The sequence below is a fragment of the Hyperolius riggenbachi genome, chromosome 2, assembly GCF_040937935.1.
Source record: "Hyperolius riggenbachi isolate aHypRig1 chromosome 2, aHypRig1.pri, whole genome shotgun sequence".
Classification (NCBI taxonomy): Eukaryota; Metazoa; Chordata; class Amphibia; order Anura; family Hyperoliidae; genus Hyperolius; species Hyperolius riggenbachi.
This window is the reverse complement of record NC_090647.1, coordinates 254,619,156-254,643,747: the sequence shown is the minus strand read 5'-3', so window position 1 is coordinate 254,643,747 and position 24,592 is coordinate 254,619,156. Positions and strand designations below refer to the sequence as shown.

Below are 24,592 nucleotides of genomic sequence, written 5' to 3'. Positions count from 1 at the left end.
AGTGTAGAGAGCATTGCAGTAGTCCAGTCGGGATGTGATGAAGGCGTGGACTAAGGTTGGCAGATCTTCTGGGGGTATGAGGTGCTTGATTTTTGCAATGTTCTTTAGGTGAAAATAGGATGATTTCACCACCGCAGAGATTTGAGTTCTGAAGTTTAAATGCCCATCAATTAGAACTCCCAGGCTACGCACATGATCAGAGCTGCGTAGATCCGTGCCTCCTATTCCCAGTGGTGAAGACTGCAAGTTAAGTTGTTTTGTTATCATGCTCTGCCCTCCAATCAGAAGGACTTCTAGTTTTCGATATTTTCATGATAGAAATCGTGGCGGCCGCGATTTATAAAAATATCGAAAACTAAAAGGTGTAGGGCGGCGGTTTATATATCGTTGGAAAGAGGAGAAAGAGAGCTTCAAAATGGTATGCATCTTTCCATAGTTTCTGCATTGCTCGGAGTCTCTTTAAATCTGATGAAAGATAGGTTAACATGTTTATTTTAGATAAAGTAGATGCAGTACTATGCATCATCATAGACTGAAGGTTGATTCCATGCCATGACTTGAAATTATTCTAGGCTAATGATGCCAACTAATCCCAAAATGTACTGGATGAATATGTGCTACTATCAGTTATAAAATGACATGTCATAGTTGAGAATACTGTAAATAAAGCACTCCAAATAGCATCCAAATAATATCCAGTTTCCATCCAGTGAGCACAAAATGTACTCTTGTATAACACATAAGCCTCTTGTCTCTGGCTAAAGAAAAAAGTAGCCAAGTTTGCTCTTAAAATAGTGTAATGCATCTGCTTGTTTGTAGTTATAATGAAAAAGTTAAAGTTCTGCCCAACATGTACGTCAGGGCTGTTTTAAGCCACACAGGGGCTCTGGGGCAAAGTAACTTGGATAGGCCTTCATGAAAGTCAGCTCCCGGAGCTCCCATGCTGCCGGACTACCAGGTGGCCCTCCCTGAACCCGCAGGTTCGGTAGTTGAGCTGCCTTGAAATTTCTTACCTGTCTCAGTGGTTCCTCCATCCCAATTTCTGTCTTCAGCCCAGTTGCCAGCCTCTTCTCCATCTGGCGTATGTTATGTGTTAATAACATGCACAGGCATAGAGAAGAGGCAGGCAGCATGGCTGAAGATGGAGATCGGAAAGGGGCAGCCGCTGAGACAGGTGAGATATTTTAAGGCAGCTGAACTACCGAACAGGCAGGGCCACAGGGAGCAGTCAGGGAGGCCACCTGGGGGGGTCCGGTGGCACGAGGGTCCCTGGAGTTGGGGCAATTGCTGCCATTGCATTCATGGCAGCGCCGGCCCTGATGTTCGCAGTCATACAGTGGTGTGAAAAACTATTTGCCCCCTTCCTGATTTCTTATTCTTTTGCATGGTTATCACACTTAAATGTTTCTGCTCATCAAAAACCGTTAACTATTAGTCAAAGATAACATAATTGAACACAAAATGCAGTTTTAAATGATGTTTTTTATTATTTAGTGAGAAAAATAACTCCAAATCTACATGGTCCTGTGTGAAAAAGAAATTGCCCCCCTTGTTAAAAAATAACTTAACTGTGGTTTATCACACCTGAGTTCAATTTCTGTAGTCACCCCCAGGCCTGATTACTGCCACACCTGTTTCAATCAAGAAATCACTTAAATAGGAGCGATCTGACACAGAGAAGTAGACCAAAAGCACCTTAAAAGCTAGACATGATGCCAAGATCCAAAGAAATCCAGGAACAAATGAGAACAAAAGTACTGTAATTGAGATCTATCAGTCTGGTAAAGGTTATAAAGCCATTTCTAAAGCTTTGGGACTCCAGCGAACCACAGTGAGAGCCATTATCCACAAATAGCAAAAACATGGAACAGTGATGAACTTTCCCAGGAGTGGCCGGCCGACCAAAATTACCCCAAGAGCGCAGAGAAAACTCATCCGAGAGGCCACAAAAGACCCCAGGACAACATCTAAAGAACTGCAGGCCTCACTTGCCTCAATTAAGGTCATTGTTCATGACTCCACCATAAGAAAGAGACTGGGCAAAAACGGTCTACATGGCAGATATCCAAGGCGCAAAACACTTTTAAGCAAAAAGAACATTAAGGCTCGTCTCAATTTTGCTAAAAAAACATCTCAATGATTGGGAAGACTTTTGGGAAAATACCTTGTGGACCGACGAGACAAAAGTTGAACTTTTTGGAAGGTGCGTGTCCCGTTACATCTGGTGTAGAAGTAACACAGCATTTCAGCAAAAGAACATCATACCAACAGTGCAAAAAAAGTGGGATCAGCGCATCACCAGGCCGCCTCTGAATGGCCTCAGCTCAGAGATGCGCTGAGCCCCCCCAGAAACTGCAAACGCACCTTGAACCCAAACAGAGGCTCTGCATATACACCAAAGGAAAACTATTAAGTGGGAGCAGCTGACCAGAAATAAATCAATCAAACATAGCAAAGAAATGAACAGCGCTACTTAAAAACAGATGAGTGCTTACCTGCAAAAAAGTGCACACCCCACTCATGGGATTCAAATACACAATGAGCATACACATGACCTGTCTACCACTTGGAGGATGTTAGTTTCCACTAACAATTTACAATTTGTTAGGTACTCGTCCCTCCCACTGTCGAAGAAGTCTTTCCTCCATGGGAGGGGACCTAACACTAACTAAATTCTACCTATGCATATGCATAGCCTGGGCGCGCTACCAGTAAAATTGAGAATTGCGCAAAAAAAGTGGGATCAGCGCATCACCAGGCCGCCTCTGAATGGCCTCAGCTCAGAGATGCGCTGAGCCCCCCCAGAAACTGCAAACGCACCTTGAACCCAAACAGAGGCTCTGCATATACACCAAAGGAAAACTATTAAGTGGGAGCAGCTGACCAGAAATAAATCAATCAAACATAGCAAAGAAATGAACAGCGCTACTTAAAAACAGATGAGTGCTTACCTGCAAAAAAGTGCACACCCCACTCATGGGATTCAAATACACAATGAGCATACACATGACCTGTCTACCACTTGGAGGATGTTAGTTTCCACTAACAATTTACAATTTGTTAGGTACTCGTCCCTCCCACTGTCGAAGAAGTCTTTCCTCCATGGGAGGGGACCTAACACTAACTAAATTCTACCTATGCATATGCATAGCCTGGGCGCGCTACCAGTAAAATTGAGAATTGCGCAATTCTCAATTTTACTGGTAGCGCGCCCAGGCTATGCATATGCATAGGTAGAATTTAGTTAGTGTTAGGTCCCCTCCCATGGAGGAAAGACTTCTTCGACAGTGGGAGGGACGAGTACCTAACAAATTGTAAATTGTTAGTGGAAACTAACATCCTCCAAGTGGTAGACAGGTCATGTGTATGCTCATTGTGTATTTGAATCCCATGAGTGGGGTGTGCACTTTTTTTGCAGGTAAGCACTCATCTGTTTTTAAGTAGCGTTTATCATACCAACAGTAAAATATGGTGGTGGTAGTGTGATGGTCTGGGGTTGTTTTGCTGCTTCAGGACCTGGAAGGCTTGCTGTGATAGATGGAACCATGAATTCTACTGTCTACCAAAAAATCCTGAAGGAGAATGTCCGGCCATCTATTTGTCAACTCAAGCTGAAGCGATCTTGGGTGCTGCAGCAGGACAATGACCCAAAACACACCAGCAAATCCACCTCTGAATGGCTGAAGAAAAACAAAATGAAGACTTTGGAGTGGCCTAGTCAAAGTTCTGACCTGATTCCTATTGATTCCTAAAAAGGCGGTTCATGCTAGAAAACCCTCAAATAAAGCTGAATTACAACAATTCTGCAAAGATGAGTGGGCCAAAATTCCTCCAGAGCGCTGTAAAAGACTTGTTGCAAGTTATCGCAAATGCTTGATTGCAGTTATTGCTGCTAAGGGTGGCCCAACCAGTTATTAGGTTCAGGGGGCAATTTCTTTTTCACACAGGGCCATGTAGGTTTTGAGTTATTTTTCTCACTAAATAATAAAAACCATCATTTACAACTGCATTTTGTGTTCAATTATGTTATCTTTGACTAATAGTTAATGGTTTTTGATGAGCAGAAACATTTAAGTGTGACAAACATGAAAAAGAATAAGAAATCAGGAAGGGGGCAAATAGTTTTTCACACCACTGTATATGCTTGGAGTGGAACATTACAACTTGCATTGCTTGTTCTGCGGCTCAAAAGGAAGCCTCAGAAAATACTGCATGCAGTATGTTAAAACTTAAAGGGATCTAAGCAGCTCCTGGCTTCAAATAGCTGAAAGGGCTGCCATGTTTCAGAAGTTCAGCCCCCTGCTACTTTTCCACTGCCATTGTCCAGGCTTGGTGTGAAATTCTTCAAATATGACTAATGTTTTTCGTTTTGAAGTACAATGGGGAAGACTCAGGGTTTGTTTGTGGTCAATTAAGACTAATGAGGTGATTTCTTATCTGCCTTCCATCATCTCTTGCTCTGCATCTGCAAGTCCTTTCATGGACGGAAGAGGTGCCTATTTTAACCCTTAAATGTAAAAATGAGGTAAAATGAAAGGGTTTTTTTTTTAATAAACCACATTTTTAGAATGTAGAGAAACCGAGAGCCCAATATAGTGTAGTATGTTAAGCATAAATGAAGTAAAGGTTATCGTGAGAAAATTATACTCACAAACATGGGTTACCACACAGGCAACCACTGTATAGGCAGGTGAGGAGATTAGACCTGTCCTCACTCAGGGATAAGAAGTCGCTCTCTGTAGATGCGAAAGGGGGTAGATCACCCCTCCACCAGGGGTGGACACGGTATAGCAGTAGGAGAACAGAGGCGCCAGCAGGATAAAAGTGGATAAAAACTTTAAAATTTGCTGGGAGGAAGTGGTGGACTTACCTCCATAAAGCAGACACGAAAGACTGTCTGAATAGTAGTCACATTTATTAATTAGTACCCCAAAACAGTGCAACGCGTTTCGCAGGCCCAGCCCGCTTCATCAGGCAATAAAAGTGGGGACAAGACAGAATTTCAGCAATAGCAGGTGTAGCGCCTCAGTTTTAGAATGCATTTTTAATTTGCTATAGAGCTGCCATGGGTGTTAAAAATGATGAGCGGTTCACTTTAAAAACTGTTAAGTATTGGCTTTGTTCAAGACTATGAGAAGCATTTAGAAGAAGCATGTGCTATCAATATTAAAATTACTTTGGGGTCTTCACATTTACATGCAAAGTAAAACATTTTCTAAGTTTTCTGACCTGGAAGGGCCTTGCGAACAGATTAACCACTTCCCGACCGCCGTATATACAAATGGCGGCCGGGAAGCGCACCCCGCAAGGACCGCCGTATAGACAAATGGCGGCGGTCCTTGTAGGGGCATGGGCGGAGCGATCGCGTCATCAGTGACGCGATCCTCCGCCGGGAGTCGGAAGCCTGGCATTTTGCCTCTGCTCGCCGGCCACTTAGCAGAGCCGGCGAGCGGAGGAATCTCCGGGATCCACCAATCAGACAGTATAAGGCACTTTGTTAGGTAAACAAAGTGCCTTATACGTGCTTCCTCCTCGCCTCGTGGTCTCATTGTTGCAGAGACCACCAGCGAGGAGGAACCACTCGTAAGTGTATCCAGCAAACAGCTTTTTTTGACCTCAGCCTCCCTGATCACCCACCCCAGGCCTCATACCCCCCCTGATCACCCCAGCAGACCCCTGCCTAGCACCCTTGCACCCCTACAAAACCCCCACCCCCCCCACCTGCCACTAACTAGCGACGCTGCCCCTTAGTTTAGGTCCCTAACTGCCTCCTAGTCACCCCTGATCCCCCCCCCCTACCTTTAGATCACCCCCAGACCCCATCCCAGACTACCCCCCTGTATACTGTATACATCTGTATACAGCTACCTTACCCTCTGATCCCCCTCTGATCACCTGTCTATCACCTGTCCATCACCCCTCAGCACCCCCACCCATCAGAGCAGACCCTTACTGCCCCGCGGGGGTAACCGATCACCTGCCCAGGCCCTCGATTGCCCTCATACCCCCCTTCTGATTACATCCCCTGCTCTTTGTTTACATCTGTCCTCCCCAGCAATCACTAACTGATCTTTGATCAGTAACCCCCTGTGTCTGCCTCTCATCAGATCAGGACTCAGTCTGCCCCGTGCAGGCTCCTGATCAACCCCCCACCCCCTCAAATCGCCCTCAGGCCCCCCCCCCCCCTAATCACCGTCCAAGTGCATTGTATTTGACTGTGCTGCGCTTGTATTCGATTGTGCTGCGCTTGTATTTGATTGTGCTGCGATTGTATTTGATTGTCCCGTGATCTGCTTCGATTGTCCCGTGATTGTTTGATTGCCTGAGACCCCACTTCCCACCCCACCCAACCCCCCCCTTACCACACCCAACCCCCCCCCCACCACCACCACCTCCAACCACCACCTTCCGAGTGCATCAGATTTGCTTGTGCTGTGATTGGAGTCGATTGAGCTGTAATTGTATTTGATTGTCACGTGATCTGCTTCGATTGCCCCGTGATTGTTTGATTGCCTGAGACCCCACTTCCCGCCACACCCAATCCCACCCTCCCCCCATCACCTTCCGAGTGCATCAGATTTGATTGTGCTGTGATTGGAGTCGATTGTGCTGTAATTGTATTTGATTGTCCCGTGATCTGCTTTGATTGCCCCCTGATTGTTTGATTGCCTGAGACCCCACTTCCCGCCACACTCAATCCCACCCTCCCCCCATCACCTTCCGAGTGCATCAGATTTGATTGGGCTGTGATTGGATTCGATTGTGCTGTAATTGTATTTGATTGTCCCGTGATCGGCTTCGCTTGCCCTGTGATTGTTTGATTGCCTGAGACCCCACTTCCCGCCACACCCAATCCGACCCTCCCCCCATCACCTTCCGAGTGCATCAGATTTGATTGTGCTGTGATTGGAGTCGATTGTGCTGTAATTGTATTTGATTGTCCCGTGATCGGCTTCGATTGCACCGTGATTGTTTGATTGCCTGAGACCCCACTTCCCGCCACACCCAATCCCACCCTCCCCCCATCACCTTCCGAGTGCATCAGATTTGATTGTGCTGTGATTGGAGTCGATTGTGCTGTAATTGTATTTGATTGTCCTGTGATTGCTTGATTGCCTCTGAGACCCCACTTCCCACCAACCCCAATACCTCTCAAATACTCCCTTTTTGCTAGGTAGGTGCTCTTTTTTTCTGGGTAGTCTCGGAGGAAAACCCCATAAATTTAGCAATCCAAAATGGCAAGAAGGGGACTTTCCGATGACGAGGTATACAGGTACATGGACCAGTCGGATGAGTTCTTTTGGGAAGAATCATCCGTCGAATCTTCCGGGTCCGAATTTGAACCTGTAGAAAGCAGTGGTTCCCTGACCGATAGTGATGACGAGGCTATGGTCCCGGCTAGAGCCAGGCGTACCAGACCCCAAGTCGTTAGACCGCAGGTGGCGCAGGATCCGCCTCAAGGGCAGCAGGGTGGTGCTAGCGCTGTTGATAGTTTTCTTGGTGAGGCAGGCACCAGCAGCGCAGCATCTCCTGGACTTAGTGCCAGTGCTTCCGTAGACCCTGGCGAAGTGGTGAGCGTCAGCATGGAAGTGGAAACTGGTACGGTGGCAAGTGCAGTAGTACCCCCGTCGCAGCCACCAAGAAGAAGACGGGCCCGTAGTACCCATAGACTCCCAGAGGTGCTGGCACAACCAGATTGGCAATCCCCTGATTCCGCCGCACCCGTAGTGCCCCCTTTCACCGCCCAGTCTGGAGTCCAGGTGGCGACAGCTCATCTAGGAACGACCCTAGAATTTTTGCAGCTGTTCATCACCCAGGTTCTCTTGGACTGAATTGTGGTTGAGACCAACCGTAAAGCCACACAATTCATCACCGAGCACCCGGAGAGCATGTATGCCCAGCCTTTCGGGTGGAAACCAGTCCAAGTTTCCGACATTAAAATCTTTTTGGCCCTTATCCTTCACTTGGGACTAATGAAACAGAATGTATTGCGGTCGTATTGGTCTATGAACCCAGTACATCATGTTCCCTTGTACCCTGCTGCCATGTCCAGGACACGATTTGAGTCCATCCTGCGCTTCCTGCACTTCAACGACGACAAAACCTGTCATGAAAAGGGCCACCCTGCTTATGACCGGCTCCACAAAATTCGGCCCCTCATAGACCACCTGTCCTCAACATTTGCAGATGCTTATATCCCTGAACAGAACATCTGCGTAGACGAGTCCCTCTTACGCTTTACCGGGCGCCTTGGCATCAAACAGTACATCCCAAGCAAGCGCGCCCGGTATGGGGTGAAACTGTATAAGCTCTGTGAAAGGGCCACAGGCTATACATGTCGTTTTAGGGTCTATGAGGGAAAAGACTCAAAATTGGAGCCGGTCGGATGCCCTGACTACCTGGGGAGCAGTGGAAAGGTTGTGTGGGACTTGGTGTCACCCTTGTTCCGGAAGGGGTACCATCTTTTTGTGGACAATTATTACACAAGTGTGGCCCTCTTTCAGCACTTAAAGTTAGAAGGAATCCGATGCTGTGGCACTGCGCGGCCTAGTCGCCAGGGCTTCCCCCAACGGCTCGTTACCACCAGACTTCAACGGGGGCAGAGGGCCGCCTTGCGTACTGAAGACCTGCTCGCGGTGAAATGGAGGGACAAGAGGGACGTTTACTTTCTGTCCACCATTCACACAGACACGACAGTCCAAATTCAACGGGCAACTAAGGTCATTGAAAAGCCCCTTGTCGTCCACGAATATAATGTCAACATGGGAGGGGTGGACTTCAATGACCAGAGGTTAGCGCCCTATTTAATGACCCGGAAAACAAGACGCTGGTATAAGAAAGTGTCTTTTTATCTGATTCAATTGGCAGTTTACAACAGCTTTGTTCTCTACAGTAAGGCTGGGAGAACTGGATCTTTCCTCCAATTTCAGGAACAGATCATTCTGGACATCCTGTATCCAGGAGGTGCCAGGCCCCCCCCCCCAGATGCAACTAGCCGACTGCATGGTAGGCATTACGCCTATCAGATTCCGTGTGCCCCAGGTCAACGCATCCGAAGAAAACGTTGTCGTGTCTGCAGCAGGACTGGAAGAAGGAATGACACCAGTTTTTATTGTCCCCGCTGTCCTGACCAGCCTGGTCTATGCGTAGGGCCGTGTTTTGAGAGGTACCACGAGCAGGTACACTATTAGAACCTAGGGAACTCCAGACACAGGAGTAGGCACACACTCAGTGGTCTTTCGCACATTGTCGCAGGGAGAGGAGAGGTAAGCTTGAAGACCAAACGGGTAAGCATAAAAGTGGGAAGAAGGATCGGTTTCCATGCTTGATATTGCTGATCTGTCCTGGGTTGGCGATATAAGACGGCATGTTTGAATTTCCCTTGAGTGTGGACACCCCCGGTTTATATGTGATTTGGGCCTATGATGATGCTTTAATGCCACACAGAGTCATCTCTATTGGCAGGCATATTGCTGTATCCTACAGGCATAATGCTGTATACTAAAGTTCTGAGGCCCAGTCACATAAGTTGGTGGCTCACCCTGAGTGCAGGGTGGCACGGGGTGTCTCTCTCCTGAGGTTATCACTGCCATTGATGTGGAGGAAGATCTGCCATTGATGTGGAGCAAGGTATGTTTGCCGTTCATTTTTCCTTTCAGCCCAGAGTGCATTACTTGTATACCCAATATAAGGAGTATAGCAGAAACTCCTAATACTGGCCATACATGTAATGATTGCAGAGACCCTAAAATGCCAGGACAGACTCCACAAATGACCCCATTTTGGAAAGAGGACACCCTAAAGTATTATGTGAGGTGCACGGTGAGTTCATAAAAGATTTTAGTTTTTGTCACAAGTTAGCAGAATTTTTTTTTAATTTTTTTTTTAACAAAGTGTCATTTTCCGTTTACTTGTGACAAAAAATAAAATTTTCAATGACCTCACCATTACCCTCATGGAATACCTTGTTGTGTATTCTTTCCAAAATGGGGTCATTTGTGGGGTTTGTTAACTGTCCTGGCAAGTGGGCGGGGTGCTAAATTGTGAGCACCCCTGTAAAGCCTAAAGGTACTCATTGGACTCTGGGCCCCTTAGCGCAGTTAGGGTGCAAAAAAGTGCCACACATGTGGTATCGCCGTACTCGGGAGAAGTAGTATTATGTGTTTTGGGGTGTATTTTTACACATACCCATGCTGGGTGGGAGAAATACCTCTGTAAATGACAATCTTTTGATTTTTTTACACACAATTGTCCATTTACAGAGTTATTTCTCCCACCCAGCATGGGTATGTGTAAAAATACACCCCAAAACACATTGTACTACTTCTCCCGAGTACGGCGATACCACATGTGTGGCACTTTTTTGCACCCTAACTGCGCTAAAGGGCCCAAAGTCCAATGAGTACCTTTAGGATTTCACAGGTCATTTTGCGGAATTTGATTTCCAGACTACTCCTCACGGTTTAGGGCCCCTAAAATGCCAGGGCAGTATAGGAACCCCACAAATGACCCCATTTTAGAAAGAAGACACCCCAAGGTATGCCGTTAGGAGTATGGTGAGTTCATAGAAGATTTTATTTTTTGTCACAAGTTAGCGGAAAATGACACTTTGTGAAAAAAACAATAAAAATCAATTTTCCGCTAACTTTTGACAAAAAATAAAATCTTCTATGAACTCACCATACTCCTAATGGCATACCTTGGGGTGTCTTCTTTCTAAAATGGGGTCATTTGTGGGGTTCCTATACTGCCCTGGCATTTTAGGGGCCCTAAACCGTGAGGAGTAGTCTGGAAATCAAATTCCGCAAAATGACCTGTGAAATCCTAAAGGTACTCATTGGACTTTGGGCCCTTTAGCGCAGTTAGGGTGCAAAAAAGTGCCACACATGTGGTATCGCCGTACTCGGGAGAAGTAGTACAATGTGTTTTGGGGTGTATTTTTACACATACCCATGCTGGGTGGGAGAAATAACTCTGTAAATGGACAATTGTGTGTAAAAAAATCAAAAGATTGTCATTTACAGAGGTATTTCTCCCACCCAGCATGGGTATGTGTAAAAATACACCCCAAAACACATTGTACTACTTCTCCCGAGTACGGCAATACCACATGTGTGGCACTTTTTTGCACCCTAACTGCGCTAAAGGGCCCAAAGTCCAATGAGTACCTTTAGGATTTCACAGGTCATTTTGCGGAATTTGATTTCCAGACTACGCCTCACGGTTTAGGGCCCCTAAAATGCCAGGGCAGTATAGGAACCCCAAAAATGACCCCATTTTAGAAAGAAGACACCCCAAGGTATTTTGTTAGGAGTATGGTAAGTTCATAGAAGATTTTATTTTTTGTCAAAAGTTAGAGGAAAATTGATTTTTATTGTTTTTTTCACAAAGTGTCATTTTCCACTAACTTGTGACAAAAAATAAAATCTTCTATGAACTCACCATACTCCTAACGGAATACCTTGGGGTGTCTTCTTTCTAAAATGGGGTCATTTGTGGGGTTCCTATACTGCCCTGGCATTTTAGGGGCCCTAAACCGTGAGGAGTAGCCTGGAAATCAAATTCCGCAAAATGACCTGTGAAATCCTAAAGGTACTCATTGGACTTTGGGCCCTTTAGCGCAGTTAGGGTGCAAAAAAGTGCCACACATGTGGTATTGCCGTACTCGGGAGAAGTAGTACAATGTGTTTTAGGGTATATTTTTACACATACCCATGCTGGGTGGGAGAAATACCTCTGTAAATGACACTCTTTTGATTTTTTTACACACAATTGTCCATTTACAGAGTTATTTCTCCCACCCAGCATGGGTATGTGTAAAAATACACCCCAAAACACATTGTACTACTTCTCCCGAGTACGGCGATACCACATGTGTGGCACTTTTTTGCACCCTAACTGCGCTAAAGGGCCCAAAGTCCAATGAGTACCTTTAGGATTTCACAGGTCATTTTGCGGAATTTGATTTCCAGACTACTCCTCACGGTTTAGGGCCCCTAAAATGCCAGGGCAGTATAGGAACCCCACAAATAACCCCATTTTAGAAAGAAGACACCCCAAGGTATTCTGTTAGGAGTATGGTGAGTTCATAGAAGATTTTATTTTTTGTCACAAGTTAGTGGAAAATGACACTTTGTGAAAAAAACAATAAAAATCAATTTTCCGCTAACTTTTGACAAAAAATAAAATCTTCTATGAACTCACCATACTCCTAACAGAATACCTTGGGGTGTCTTCTTTCTAAAATGGGGTCATTTGTGGGGTTCCCATACTGCCCTGGCATTTTAGGGGCCCTAAACCGTGAGGAGTAGTCTGGAAATCAAATTCCGCAAAATGACCTGTGAAATCCTAAAGGTACTCATTGGACTTTGGGCCCCTTAGCGTACTTGGGGTGTAAAAAAGTGCCACACATGTGGTACCGCCGTACTCGGGAGAAGTAGTATAATGTGTTTTGGGGTGTATTTTTACACATACCCATGCTGGGTGGGAGAAATAACTCTGTAAATGGACAATTGTGTGTAAAAAAAAATAAAAAATTGTCATTTACAGAGATATTTCTCCCACCCAGCATGGGTATGTGTAAAAATACACCCCAAAACACATTATACTACTTCTCCTGAGTACGGCAATACCACATGTGTGGCACTTTTTTGCAGCCTAACTGCGCTAAGGGGCCCAAAGTCCAATGAGCACCTTTAGGCTTTACAGGGGTGCTTACAATTTAGCACCCCCCAAAATGTCAGGACAGTAAACACACCCCACAAATGACCCCATTTTGGAAAGTAGACCCTTCAAGGTATTCAGAGAGGGGCATGGTGAGTCCGTGGCAGATTTCATTTTTTTTTGTCGCAAGTTAGAAGAAATGGAAACTTTTTTTTTTTTTTTTTTTGGTCACAAAGTGTCATTTTCCGCTTACTTGTGACAAAAAATAATATCTTCTATGAACTCACTATGCCTCTCAGTCAATACTTTGGGATGTCTTCTTTCCAAAATGGGGTCATTTGGGGGGTATTTATACTATCCTGGAATTCTAGCCCCTCATGAAACATGACAGGGGGTCAGAAAAGTCAGAGATGCTTGAAAATGGGAAAATTCACTTTTGGCACCATAGTTTGTAAACGCTATAACTTTTACCCAAACCAATAAATATACACTGAATGGGTTTTTTTTTATCAAAAACATGTTTGTCCACATTTTTCGCGCTGCATGTATACAGAAATTTTACTTTATTTGAAAAATGTCAGCACAGAAAGTTAAAAAAATCATTTTTTTGCCAAAATTCATGTCTTTTTTGATGAATATAATAAAAAGTAAAAATCGCAGGAGCAATCAAATAGCATCAAAAGAAAGCTTTATTAGTGACAAGAAAAGGAGCCAAAATTCATTTAGGTGGTAGGTTGTATGAGCGAGCAATAAACCGTGAAAGCTGCAGTGGTCTGAATGGAAAAAAAGTGGCCGGTCCTTAAGGGGTAGAAAGCCCTAGGTCCTCAAGTGGTTAACAATTGTCTACATTTTTGTCATGAACCATATGCAAACATACAGGAAGGGACACATTGTTTTTTTATAGCTTTCCATATTAATGTAAGTTAAGAAGTGACCTGTGTGTAACATTCACAACTCACCTGGCTTGTAGATTTATAGAAGCCAATGGGTTCTCTGAACTTGTTCCCAGGATATCCTGAAGCCACGTCTCTCCCTGAAAACATGGATCTATCAACAATGCAGGGCGCTGCCAAGAAAATGAGAGAATAGCTGCATTCTCCATCTGCTGAGGAGTCCAGTCTGCAGGAGCACAAAGCATATCTGGATTGAGCTGATTCCATTATAGTTCTGCTACCCACATCCCAGCTCAGCTACAAGGTCACCACCTGTCTAATTACAAGGTGAGCCAAGCACAGTAATAGGAGGCAACCAACCAAGTGCTTCTAACTGAATATAAAACATACTGTTAACAAACTGTATTTCTTGTTCGTCTATCTCACACAAAAAACTGACACATAATCCTGAAAAACATACTATAATTGCTTACTACTGCACTTAAAATAAACTTTATTAAAAGAAAATATAAATTTTACGCTTGCCACTTTCATGTGTAAAAAAATAGAAAACCAATACGGTGCTATATAAACAGATTGCAATATATATAAACACAGCTAAAATGCAAACTAAGTATGCGTTATAATATTTCAAGTAGTTGGAGTAACGAGGCTTCTCTAAATGTAATCTGGAAAATGGGAAACATGACAAATTAAAATTAATAACTGTTTATCAACATTTTGAAAGTCTTAGTGCTTATTATTGTTTAAAGAGGTCATACCACTGGGTCTTAAAGCCCTAATTCACCTCCCAGATTTTTCATTCTTATTAAAGTTGATTAGGGAACCATGCCACTTCTCATACAATGCTGTCATACCAGAAATGGTAACCAATTTAGGGAACAGTAAAACCACTGCATTTGAAAAGAAATAACATTTGTTGAAAATATTCACTTATCCTGCTTATCCAGTGTTTATTGGTTGACCCCAATTTTGTCAAAATTAAAAATAATACAAACAAGATAACAACTGGCGACAGATGTAGACTGTATCTTGTTTACGTTCTCCACACTAGGAACAAAGGTTTAGCACTCCTCTACCCATGCTGAATCCTCAATGATCGTTACATACTTCTCTGGTTTGAAACAGACATGCATCCACCAAGTTCAAGCAACTGAGCCTCATTTTAACTCAATCCAGACAACAGAAAAGCTAAAACGGTAGAATACATCACCCTGACTGGACCTAAGGTAACATTTTCCCATACCTGTTAATCATAGCTGTGGATGTCCTTCATGCTACAATATACACAACATACAGTATAAAGGCAATTATATATATAAAAAAAAGTGGGAAAATAGTACCAGTATGAACAGTCATACCTTTGGCAGACCATTTTTGAATTTCATTGACCTTTATGATTCTCATTATCAAAGCTCTTATAAAGTCCAAGTAGAGCTCCTCTGTTATGACTGGTAAAGCCTGTCCAAGCAGGGATAAATCATTCAGGGTTTCTTCTCCATGATCTGTGTGGATCTCTTCATTTTCCTCAGTGCTATCATTTCCTGCAGAAAGAAACCAACAGTATTCTGGGAAACTAAGATACACAGACTTAGAAACTGATATTCATGTGATAAAATGGAAAGGAAAACAATGGATATACATTTCATTCTCTTCATCACACACACAATTATAAGGGTTCAGTTCCTGCTAAAATTGCATTTGTGTATTTGCAGAAGGTTGTTTGTAGCATATAATGCAATCATTTCACAGTAATGTTAGGGGTCTGAAATTGAATATTGAACTTTACCAATAGATTCTTATATTCAAGACCATTCCCCCATATTATCAATGCATTTTAGTTACTAGGTAAAAAAGCTTCATAATTTTAAATGAAAGCTATATGTTGTCAAGATCCTGTTGTAATGTCGCTTTCCTGATTAGTGTTGATAATTCTGCATAATGTTGTATCATCTGCAAATATGACAAAACTAGTCTGTATCACACTAGATCAGTGTTTCTCAAACCTGTCCTCATGACCCACCAATGGTGCATGTTTTGCAGGCAATCTCACCTATGCAGAGCAAGGTGGATTCCGTGTAGCTGAGACACGAACTACCCCACCTGGGCATAGATGAGGTTGGCTGCAAAACATGCACCAATGGGGGGTCGCATGGACAAGTTTGAGAAACACTGTACCATATCATTATTAAATAAATTGAAAAGGATTGAATCGTATACTGATCCTTACGAGACCACACTGCTAGCAGTTTCCCATTTTGAGTATGATTCATTTACCACCACTCTTTACCTTCTGTCCCTTAAAGAGACTCTGAAGTCTCGTAAAAAAGAGGTTTTTACTTTAAAAACCTCTTTAACCTAATTGCCCCTCCTTAAACGCTGCATCTCTGCAGCTGACAATGCCATAAATCACCCCAAATTACCTGGGGGACATCGCGGAGCTCCTTCCGCATAGGGGCAGAGCTTTCACCTGCAGCTCTGCCTCTACATGCGTCTATCAGCGTGGATCGCCGCCTCTCCCCTGCCCCTCTCAGTTTTCCTTCACTGAGAGGGGCGGGGGAGAGGCGGAGATACGCGCTGATTCACGCATATGGAGGCAGAGCTGCAGCTGAAAGCTCTGCCTCCTCCAGCAGCAAAATCCACTACCAAGAAAGTCGTGGATTTATGGCGTTGTCAGCCACGAGGATGCAGCGTTTTAGAAGGGGCAATTAGGTTAAAGAGGTTTTTAAAGTAAAAACCTTGTTTTTACGAGACTTCAGAGTCTCTGTAAACAGTGCTCTATCCATGCACACACATGGTCCCCTAGTCACAGCATCCTCAGCTTCTGCATCTAGCTTTTGTGTGGTCAGAATCAGAAGTATACTGCATCTATTGCCTTCCCAAAGTTTTGTGCACCTGGATCAATCCATTGTCAACCAAACTTTACTCTCCCTGCTGCCAGATTGTATTAGAAACACTGATTATGTTCTATATACACATAGGACAAATTAGAAAAGCTTAAAGGATTATCCTTGCTATTTACAGACCCAAATCAAAATTATTAACAAAATTAATAGAATTTCTATTTAAGTTGTCAAATGTATATTTAAGCCCATGCAAGTCCACAGAAACACAATTACCCTGATTCCTTTTGTATGCAACATTGCACCTACCAGTCATTAGCATGGGTAACCTGTCCCACAATGCTATTCTGCAGAGTTTTAAAGAGAACCCAAGGTGGGATTTAATTATATTAGTGGGGCACAGAGGCTGGTTGTGCACACTATCACCAGCCCCTGTTGCCCTATGGTGTGCCCCCAGGACCCCCTGCGATCTGCTGTCCCCTCCGCCGTGCTAGCGACACGCAGCATGTCGCCAGCACAATGTTTACCTATGCAGTGTCTGTTAGCGCCACTCCCCCGCCTCCTCTGTATCGGCGCTACCCGCCCGCGTCCCTTCCCTCCCGCTGATTGGAGGGAAGGGACGCGGGCGGGTAGCGGCGATACAGAGGAGGCGGGGGAGCGGCGCTGACAGACACGCATAGGTAAACATTGTGCTGGCGACACGCTGCGTGTCGCTAGCACGGCGGAGGGGACAGCAGATCGCAGTAGGGTCCTGGGGGCACATCATAGGGCAACAGAGGCTGGTGTTAGTGTGCACAACCAGTCTCTGTGCCCCACTAATATAATTAAATCCCACCTCGGGTTCTCTTTAACCACTTCAGGATTCTGCGTACGCATAAGTACGCCCCTGAATCCTGAAGCGGTTTCCATGGAAATGGCCGCTCATATGATCGCGGCTCGCAGGGTAAATGTAAACACGCGGGGAAGATCTTCCCTGATGTTTACATACATACGGCGCCGTAGAGGAGATCGGCGATCCCCGGCCTCTGATTGGCCGGGGATCGCCGGCATCTGATAGGCTGAAGCCTATCTGAGGCGGCGCAGGACGGATTTCCGCCCTGTGCAGCCCAGAATGAAGAGGGGAGGGAGGGAAGGAGGCAGAGGGAGGAATAGTGCTGCGGAGGAGGGCTTTGAGGAGCCCCCCCCCCCCGCAAGGCACAGCAGAGCGGCGGCGATCAGACCCCCCCCCCCCCAGCTGGACATCCCTCTAGTGGGGAAAAAAGGGGGGAAGTTTGATCGCCCTGCCTGCTATCTGATCTGTGCTGCGGGCTGAAGAGCCCCCGCAGCACAGATCTTCCAAACCACCCGAAACCCGGAAGTGGTTAAACTGTACCATGTGCAGAGAGTCCTACCATTGGTTGGCACCCACAGTTTTGAAAATACCTTCCTAAACTGACTCACTGAATAATTATTTAGAACTATTACAATTATAAAACATCATATATAGATGTGTTTATCATTTGTCCTAGACTCAGCAGCTGTACCTTCTGTTTCCAGAGAGGGACGATAGCTGTTATTTTTCTGTCTTTCCTTGGTAGAGTCATTGGGAAATATCACTGAGAATTCAATCACGTGTCCTAAAAATAAAAGCACTGTAGGTTATAGATAAATATGTATATTAAAAAACATGCAAGCATATTAATTTGCCATCACACTTCACAGCTACGAGCATGCTTATACATGAGTAGACATGGCTCGAATGGTTCAACCACGAACTTATTTGCGCAAACTTCAGTGGTTCGCGTTCTTTATGGCAGTTCGACCCGCCTCCTAAACTACATCATTAGGGTCAACTTTGACCCTTTACATCACAGTCAGCAGGCACATTGTAGCCAATCAGGCTACACTCCCTCCTGGAGGCCCTCCCCCCTTATAAAAGGCAGGCAGCATCAGGCATTGGACTCACTCGTGTGCCTGCAGTAATTAGAGAAGGGAGAGCTGCTGCAGAGAGAGCTATAGGGAAAGCTTAGTTAGGCTCTTGTAGGCTTGTTAGCTTGCTCCTTGCTGATTCTTATTGCTAAAAAAAGCACCCCTTAACAGCTCTTTTGAGAGCTAATCTTGTTCTTGTGATCTATTTTTTTTTTGTGTGTGGCCCACTTGCATTATATACAGCCCTGTCAGTCAGTCGCAGCTGGCCTTTGGCCCCTTAATTCCTACTGTGCCACTGCCAGGCCCACAATGACTACCTGTGTGTGTGACAGGCAGCTGCAGATTCGCAATCCTATCCCAATCACTGCACCTTTTCACTGTTCAGTGCACCTACCTACCTACCTACGTGAGCGCACGCATTGTTAATACCACCAGTCATTGCACTTGTTCACAGTACGTGTGTGTGACAGGTGCTCATTTGTAATACCCATCACTGCATATAGTTCTTCAGTGAAATGGTTAAAGAGAACCCGAGGTGGGAATTACTTTTACTATTGGGGCACAGAGGCTGGTTGTGCGCACTAAGACCAGCCTCTGTTGCCCCATCGTGTGTCTCCATGTCCCCCCTGCTCGCCGCTATACCCCCCGCATTGCTGGCGACACGCAGCGTGTCGCCAGCTCAATGTTTACCTTGCGCTGTCAGTCAGCGCTGCTCCCCTGCCTCCTCCGCATCGGCGCACCCGCCCGTGTCCCTTCCCTCCCGCTGATAGGAGGGAAGTGACGCGGCGGGTGGCGCCGATGCGGAGGAGGCGGGGGAGCGGCGCTGACTGACAGCGCAAGGTAAACATTGAGCTGGCGACACAGCCAGCAATGCGGGGGGTATAGCGGCGAGCAGGGGGGACATGGAGGCACACGATGGGGCAACAGAGGCTGGTCTTAGTGCGCACAACCAGCCTCTGTGCCCCAATAGTAAAAGTAATTCCCACCTCGGGTTCTCTTTAAGCGCTCTTCTCTGCCTGTTCCTTCTTAAACACAGCGAATATGTCATATAATGAAAAAGCCCCCCCTTCGGGGAAAGACTCCGTGGCTCCGCTCTAGCAACTCCTCAGGGGCCCCTGAGGAGTTGCTAGGGCAACGAAACGTTGGGCGGAGCCACGGAGTGACGTCATAGCGCACGACGCTCGCTGGACGCGGCGGAATTGTCTGTGTGCAGTAGGCTCGGTATCTTTTAGAGCACTAGCCAGTAAGATATTGCGGAGAGGGACGCTAGATGATAGAGGCGTGCGCCTTGTCACAAGCTTAGTGCATCTCACCTCTGCATACCCCTGTACCTGGAATCAGGTAGCTTGTCAAACAAGGGGCTGGCTGTGTTTCATTTTTTTGATGAAGTTTTTTGACCCAATTAGTGGTTATACACCACTGATCTGTTTTTAACCATTTTTTAAATAAACTGGTACGCTTTTACGCGATGTGGAATTCGTTTTTTTGATTACACAGACTGGGAATAGCCGAGAGAGGACTGCCAGAGAGGCTGCGGGGTGGCCAATACCCCGAATGCGAGCATTGGCCTTGGAGGCCTAGAAGTCTGGTGAGTCTTTCCCCGAAGGGGGGGCTTTTTCATTATATGACATATTCGCTGTGTTTAAGAAGGAACAGGCAGAGAAGAGCGCTTAACCATTTCACTGAAGAACTCTATTTTTGATGGCTGCACGCATCTAGGAAGAGCGCTCCCACATGATAACCATTATATGAGCAAGGACATTATACATGTGGTTACTACCTGCCAATGTGTTTTATTTAGAATTTAGCACCTGTAATATGAATGTTTGATGAACGTTTGATTCAATATCTTTTATAAAATTTTAGAGGTGACCCACTTAACACCTGACTCAGCATATGAGCGCAGTATCAGGGTGCTGTAATTGTTGTGAATTCTCCATCACTGCATATACCTACCTGTTGTTCAGTGCACCCACCTACCTACGTGAGCGCACGCAGTGTGCTATTTAATACCACCAGTCACTGTACCTGTTCTTGGTACGTGTGTGTGACAGGTGCACATTTGTATACCCATCACTGCATATACCTACCTGTTGTTCAATGCACCCACCTACCTACTTAAGCGCACACAGTACACAAGTCTATTGCGGTTCGCAAAAGTTCGCACGAACCGGACTTTTGCGGAAATTCGCGTTCGAGGTTTGCGAACCTAAAATCAGAGGTTCGAGCCATCTCTATACATGAGCAAACAAATTTGAACAGTCTAGAAACCTAACTGCATCAGACATCATTTTTTTTTCAATTTTATTTTTTTTTACATCTTTTTGCAAAATTGTTAACTCACTTATCTGGGCAGAGACCCCACTAGAAAATCAGATATTCGGTATATGCTATATATAGCATGAAGGCCACCAGTGTGGAAGCACACAAATTAATTTGTACACTACTTGGTCATTTCAGCACCATGTACTATACCTCATTGATGCATAGAGGCTGGTGTACGCAGCCAACAACACATTAACCAGCAGGTGCCAGACACTGCAGACAAAGTTAATGATGCTGAAGCTTAACTGGGTGATGGAAGTGTTTATTCTTACTAGTTAAGAATGAGCACTGATTAGGAGACTTCGTTTTAGGATATAGTTAGCTTAGTCTTGATTATTAGAGTTAGAGCGTTATGGTAAGATACCAGGAAGTGGTTAACATTAAGAGGAAAGGTTAGTGTTAGGCATTAAGAGTGAGGTAAAACTGGGGAGGGGGAGTTACGGTTAGGCAGCAGGAAGGAACTAATGTTGGGAGCTGGCATTAAGGTTAGCGATTCAGAAGAGATTATCATCAGGATGGAAAGTTACGGTTAGGTATCAGGAAGAAGTTACTGTGTGTGGAGATTAGGGTAAGGCCTCAGGAAGGGGAATTAGCATTGGGATAAGTTAGGGTTAGGCAACTGATGAAAAGTTGCAATGAAACACTAAGGCTAGATTCACAGTGGTCAGTTGCATAAGGCACACAATATATTGAGTGTGATGGATGGATTAATCTAGGCAGGCTAGCTTGCCATGAGAAGGAGGGACCAGGTATTTGAGGGTTATTCGTTATATAAACCACAGGGTAGTGGTTCAGCCTGGGAACTCCCCAGTCCACAGTTGAGATAAGCATGGAGCATTTTTGAGATATCATGCTTAGCTGCTTGGCAGCTCTCCTGTTCTCTTCACCACTGCCACTGTGACTGTGCACCTGTACAAAGTATTTGTTGTTCACTGCCACAGTGGTCATCATGTGACTGTCATGTCACCATCACATGATCATTGTGTGGGGAAGTGCAGGGACCTATGTCATTGCCAGCAAGCTCCCTGGCAATTTCTGCATGGGGTGAAGGGAGAAGGCAGGAAATACTGAGGGGCTTTAAAGGAAACCAAGCACACAAATGGGCTGCACTATGATCCAGGTGAACTCTGTTAAGCCCACCATAATAGGGACATATAATGTTGGATCTTAAGTAGGAACAGCCCTGTTATGTGGGCATTTTTATCAGCCAGTACTATGATGGAAGCACAATAATGGAAGGGAAGGTAGGGGAAACAGCTAAATCTACCTCCCTTCTACCCCACCAACCCTTTGCCTTTCCATGGGTTCCCAGTACCTCAGTCTTAGGCTGAGACCACTCAGGGTCTTAAAAATAAGTATCAATGGTCCATACTCTCTGCAGCTATTAATTCATATAATAAGGTTTGAGTACTGGTTGAAATAAACTGTAATTAAAGCTTATTGTCAGTTTTGCTGGCAACAAGTTGAAATGCAAAGATAAAAGCTTGTGCTGCACAGACCTACGTTTATGGCAAGTTTGTAATGAAAATGGAATATCCCTTCAACCACTTCAGCCTTCAGTGTTGTTTCCCCTTATGCATGTAATGATACAACCTGATCCCCGTGCCTGCGACGAGTCGCGCTCTTCAGGCTTGCATTCCACGCCGGCGCTGTCTGCGGCTGCAGGCAGAGGCATGCGTTCCAAAGGACGCATGGGACGTACGCGTCCAGCCTATGCGAGCAGGCGGCAGGCGTACCGGAAGTGACGCGTCGGAACGTACGTGTCTGACGCGGCGGAAGTGACGCGTACGGTAGGCTTATAAGCGTTTCCGGAACGCGGCCGCACGCCTGTTATAGCGTGTATTTTGCCACGTGTAGGCTAGTGTGAGCTTGCTCCAGACCTTGTTACTATTATAACCACTGTTTGGTCCCTGAGTCTCAGCGTTGCTCCTGGCTAGGTTAGCCTGAGCTCCTGGCTGCTGTGACTCAGTTCCAGTCACTGTTCCCTGATCTGATACCTGTGCATGACCCGGCTTGTAGTTAGACCACTCTCTGTTTTGTCCTTTTGTACCTCAGCCATCTGACACCAGTGTTTGACCCGGCTTGTATTTCGACCATTCTTTGTCTCGCCCCTGTGTACCTCTGCCATCTGATTCCGATATTGACCCGGCTTGTATTAGGCCATCCGCCTGCCTCTCTGCAACTCAGCAGGGCAGAAGTCGGTACCAGCCGTGACGTTACGGTCGGCTGACCGTTACATTATAACAGGCCAAATATACCCATTAGGGGAGATATATACATACATGGAGGATTTGCAAAGGCAGATTGACCAGCTGGCCGCGGTGGTCAAGGGCCTTGCTGACATGGTGACCCCGTTAGCACATGCTGCGGCTGCGGCCATCCCTCTGGGAGATGAGCCGGATGATGCTGTTGACCTCCCAGTGGCTCCGGCGGCCCCGGTGGCACCGCCGCCCGTCCCACCTGTAGCACCTGTTGCAGAACCCAAACTTCCACTCCCTGAGAAGTTCTCAGGAGATCGTGGCACGTTTAGCAACTTCATAAACTCTTGCATGATGTATTTCTTTATCAGGCCACAAGCCACGGGGACGGAAACACAGAGGGTGGCCTTGGTAATCTCGTTGTTACAGGGAGATCCACAGGCCTGGGCCTATAGCCTTCCTCAGGGGCATCCTGCTCTCGCCTCAGTGGAGGAATTCTTCCAGGCCATGGGTGTACTATATTCAGACCCAGATATTACCACCACCGCTTCACACAAGATCAGGACCCTAAAACAAGGGAAAAACACGGCTGAGGTGTACGCGTCTGAGTTCAGGCGTTGGTCAGTGGCCTCCAGATGGAACGATTCAGCGCTTGTGGATCAGTTTAACTTCGGCCTATCAGAACCAGTTAAGGACCACTTGGTCAACTACCCTCCGGCCGAGACGCTGGATGAGGCAATCACCCTTGCCATCAGGGTGGATCGCCGGATACGCCAGAGATGATCAGAGCGGTCAGGAGCAGGGAGTGTTGCACCCATGGTGGCGGGCCTGCTCAGCCCACCTATACCCACCGAAGAACCCATGCAGATCGGGGCATCTAAGTTGTCGGCTGTAGAGAAAACACGCAGACGATCCCAAGGACTATGCCTGTACTGTGGGGGTGCCGGCCACATGGTACGCAGCTGCCCCGAGAAGAAGTCGGGAAACGCCAGCGCCTAGATGAATTGGAGGAAGTTCATCCAGGCGGGCAGGTAATTCCTCTCAAAAACCAACGCTTTCTAGTGCCTTTCAGTCTAGATTGGAAGGAAAAGGGGATAACAGGGCAGGCTTTCATTGACAGCGGGGCTGCAGGGAATTTTCTGGATATATCTGTAGCCGCTCGGTTAAATATTCCCTCGTTGCCTCTCCAAAGTCCGTTACGGGCCATCGCCATCGATGACTCGCCGTTAGAGTTAGCCACCCCTGTGGCGATGACCCCGGAGTTGCACCTGAAAATCGGGGCTCTGCATTCAGAGAAGATAACTTTCTTCCTACTGAACATGCCATCCACACCGTTGGTACTCGGTTTGCCGTGGCTGAAACAACACAATCCGGTGTTGGATTGGCGTACGGGGCAACTCGTTAGTTGGTCGGGGTTCTGTCACCAGAATTGCCTTCTAACATTACCTCTCCTCAGCACCCAAGTAACGTCGTCGCAGGTTCCCTGGCCCTACAGAGAATTCGCCGACGTATTCTCACCCCAGGCAGCGGAGGAGCTGCCTCCACACCGCCCCTACGACTGCCCAATAGATCTTCTGCCGGGAACCATGCCCCTTCGGGGTCATTTGTATAGCTTGTCGGGCCCTGAGCGCTCAGCGATGCGGGAGTATATCCGAGAAAACCTGGAGAAAGGGTTCATCCGGCCTTCCAGCTCTCCGGCAGGGGCGGGATTCTTCTTCGTGGAGAAGAAGGATGGTGGGCTCAGACCCTGTATTGATTATAG

General features: G+C 46.1%; 1 protein-coding gene across 1 annotated transcript in view; it reads right to left on the bottom strand.

The window, feature by feature from the left end:
• LOC137544945 (uncharacterized) overlaps positions 1–24,592 on the bottom strand; it is a 648,464-nt gene that overhangs the window by 275,488 nt on the left and 348,384 nt on the right. The window contains exons 73-75 of the mRNA XM_068266042.1: positions 17,950–18,015; positions 14,918–15,100; positions 13,623–13,782 (exon numbers count right to left, since the gene is read on the bottom strand). Of these exons, the coding sequence (XP_068122143.1) occupies positions 13,623–13,782; positions 14,918–15,100; positions 17,950–18,015 (409 nt within the window). The remainder of the gene's footprint in view (positions 1–13,622; positions 13,783–14,917; positions 15,101–17,949; positions 18,016–24,592) is intronic.